Here is a 1,267-nt window from a genome sequence, read left to right on the forward strand (position 1 = left end):
TTGCCATCTAATGTTGAGATACAAATAAGAATTCAGTAAGAGCTAAAATTTGAACAAATTGTTTTAATAAATTGGTGAAATTTCACAAAAAAAGGGATGGATAAGGTTTAGAAAGCTCTAATTCCTATTGGCTTCCCGGCTTTATGTTGGTCTATATGAAATGCTAAAAAATATCTTATCTTTAACAATAATAAAGGTATAATTCGTTTACAAGTTATTCGCTTAGCTAGTCATTGGATTCAAGTTTGGTCCTGCCTTTCTCCGGAGGATCAGCGGGAGTCTATATCTATTTGCAAACGGTGGCTGAGAACTTCTACACCTAGGTTGGCTAGCGGCATATTATGAATCTCTTTTTTTCGTTGGTTGATACATGTCTTAACTTTTTATGAGTGATTGTAATAATTTGGATACCCAAAATTTTGCAATAAAAAAGTAATGTGCATCAGGGGCTAGGTTATACTCCCCATCTCGAGAAGAAAAGAAAAAGTCCAAACAACGAGGACCCTGCTGGTCTGGGTTTTTCTGCAGGTTTCAGCTTCAGCAGCCCTTCTGATCTGCCGAACTAGAAAATGTAGAGTATTCGTGCTACAGTGTACTGTTGTCTGTTGAGTCTCGAGTCAATTCATGCCCGCCAAGATCACTATAAGTACACGTCAAACTGACCGCCCTCCTTCGCAGCCCTACGTACCTACTTGGATCGTGCTCGTGCGTGCCTGCGTGACCATCCCAAACACCCTACCTCTCGCCGATGTACCCCTGCGGCGACCGAGACCGCACGGGAGCGGCGGAGCGCGCCGTGGCTTTCGGCGCCAAGTACAAGCCATGCAACACGGCACCGACGGCCCGGGCGGCCGCCAGTCAAGTCCTCCCCTCGGACGCGCAGCCGCCGCCGCGGCGCCCCAGGAAGTCGGCGTCGCGCCGGTCGTCCACCACCGTGGTGGCCACCGACGTGTCCAACTTCCGCGCCATGGTTCAGGAGCTCACCGGCTTCCAGCCGGCGCCGGCCGCCATCTTCCGGCCGCAGCCGCGTCGGGCCCACGCCACCGCCGCCAGCCACTCCCTGCTGGCCGTGGCGCACGGGTGCGGCGGTGCGGTGCTGCAGGGGCGGAGCACAGACGCGGAAGCTACCGCCGGCAACGGCAGCCGCGACGTCCCGGCAGTGGTGCAGCCATTGATGCACCCGACGCCGGGCGTGTTTGACTTTGACGGGCTGGGGGACCTCGGGCTGCCGGAGTTCGATACGTGGCCTGATTTCTCCTTTGAATAG

At 53.5% G+C, this 1,267-nt stretch overlaps 1 protein-coding gene across 1 annotated transcript; it reads left to right on the forward strand.

Moving 5' to 3' along the window:
• The first annotated feature begins 748 nt into the window (after window positions 1-748).
• LOC124690697 lies at window positions 749-1,267 on the forward strand. The gene has a single exon (XM_047224052.1). The coding sequence runs from the start codon at window positions 749-751 to the stop codon at window positions 1,265-1,267; it is 519 nt and encodes a 172-aa protein (XP_047080008.1).

Source organism: Lolium rigidum, chromosome 2, assembly GCF_022539505.1.
Source record: "Lolium rigidum isolate FL_2022 chromosome 2, APGP_CSIRO_Lrig_0.1, whole genome shotgun sequence".
NCBI lineage: Eukaryota > Viridiplantae > Streptophyta > Magnoliopsida > Poales > Poaceae > Lolium > Lolium rigidum.

What these genes read in the sequence shown, in the direction of transcription:
- LOC124690697 (XM_047224052.1), top strand. Translation starts at nt 749, where the DNA reads ATGTACCCCTGCGGCGACCGAGACCGCACGGGAGCGGCGGAGCGCGCC.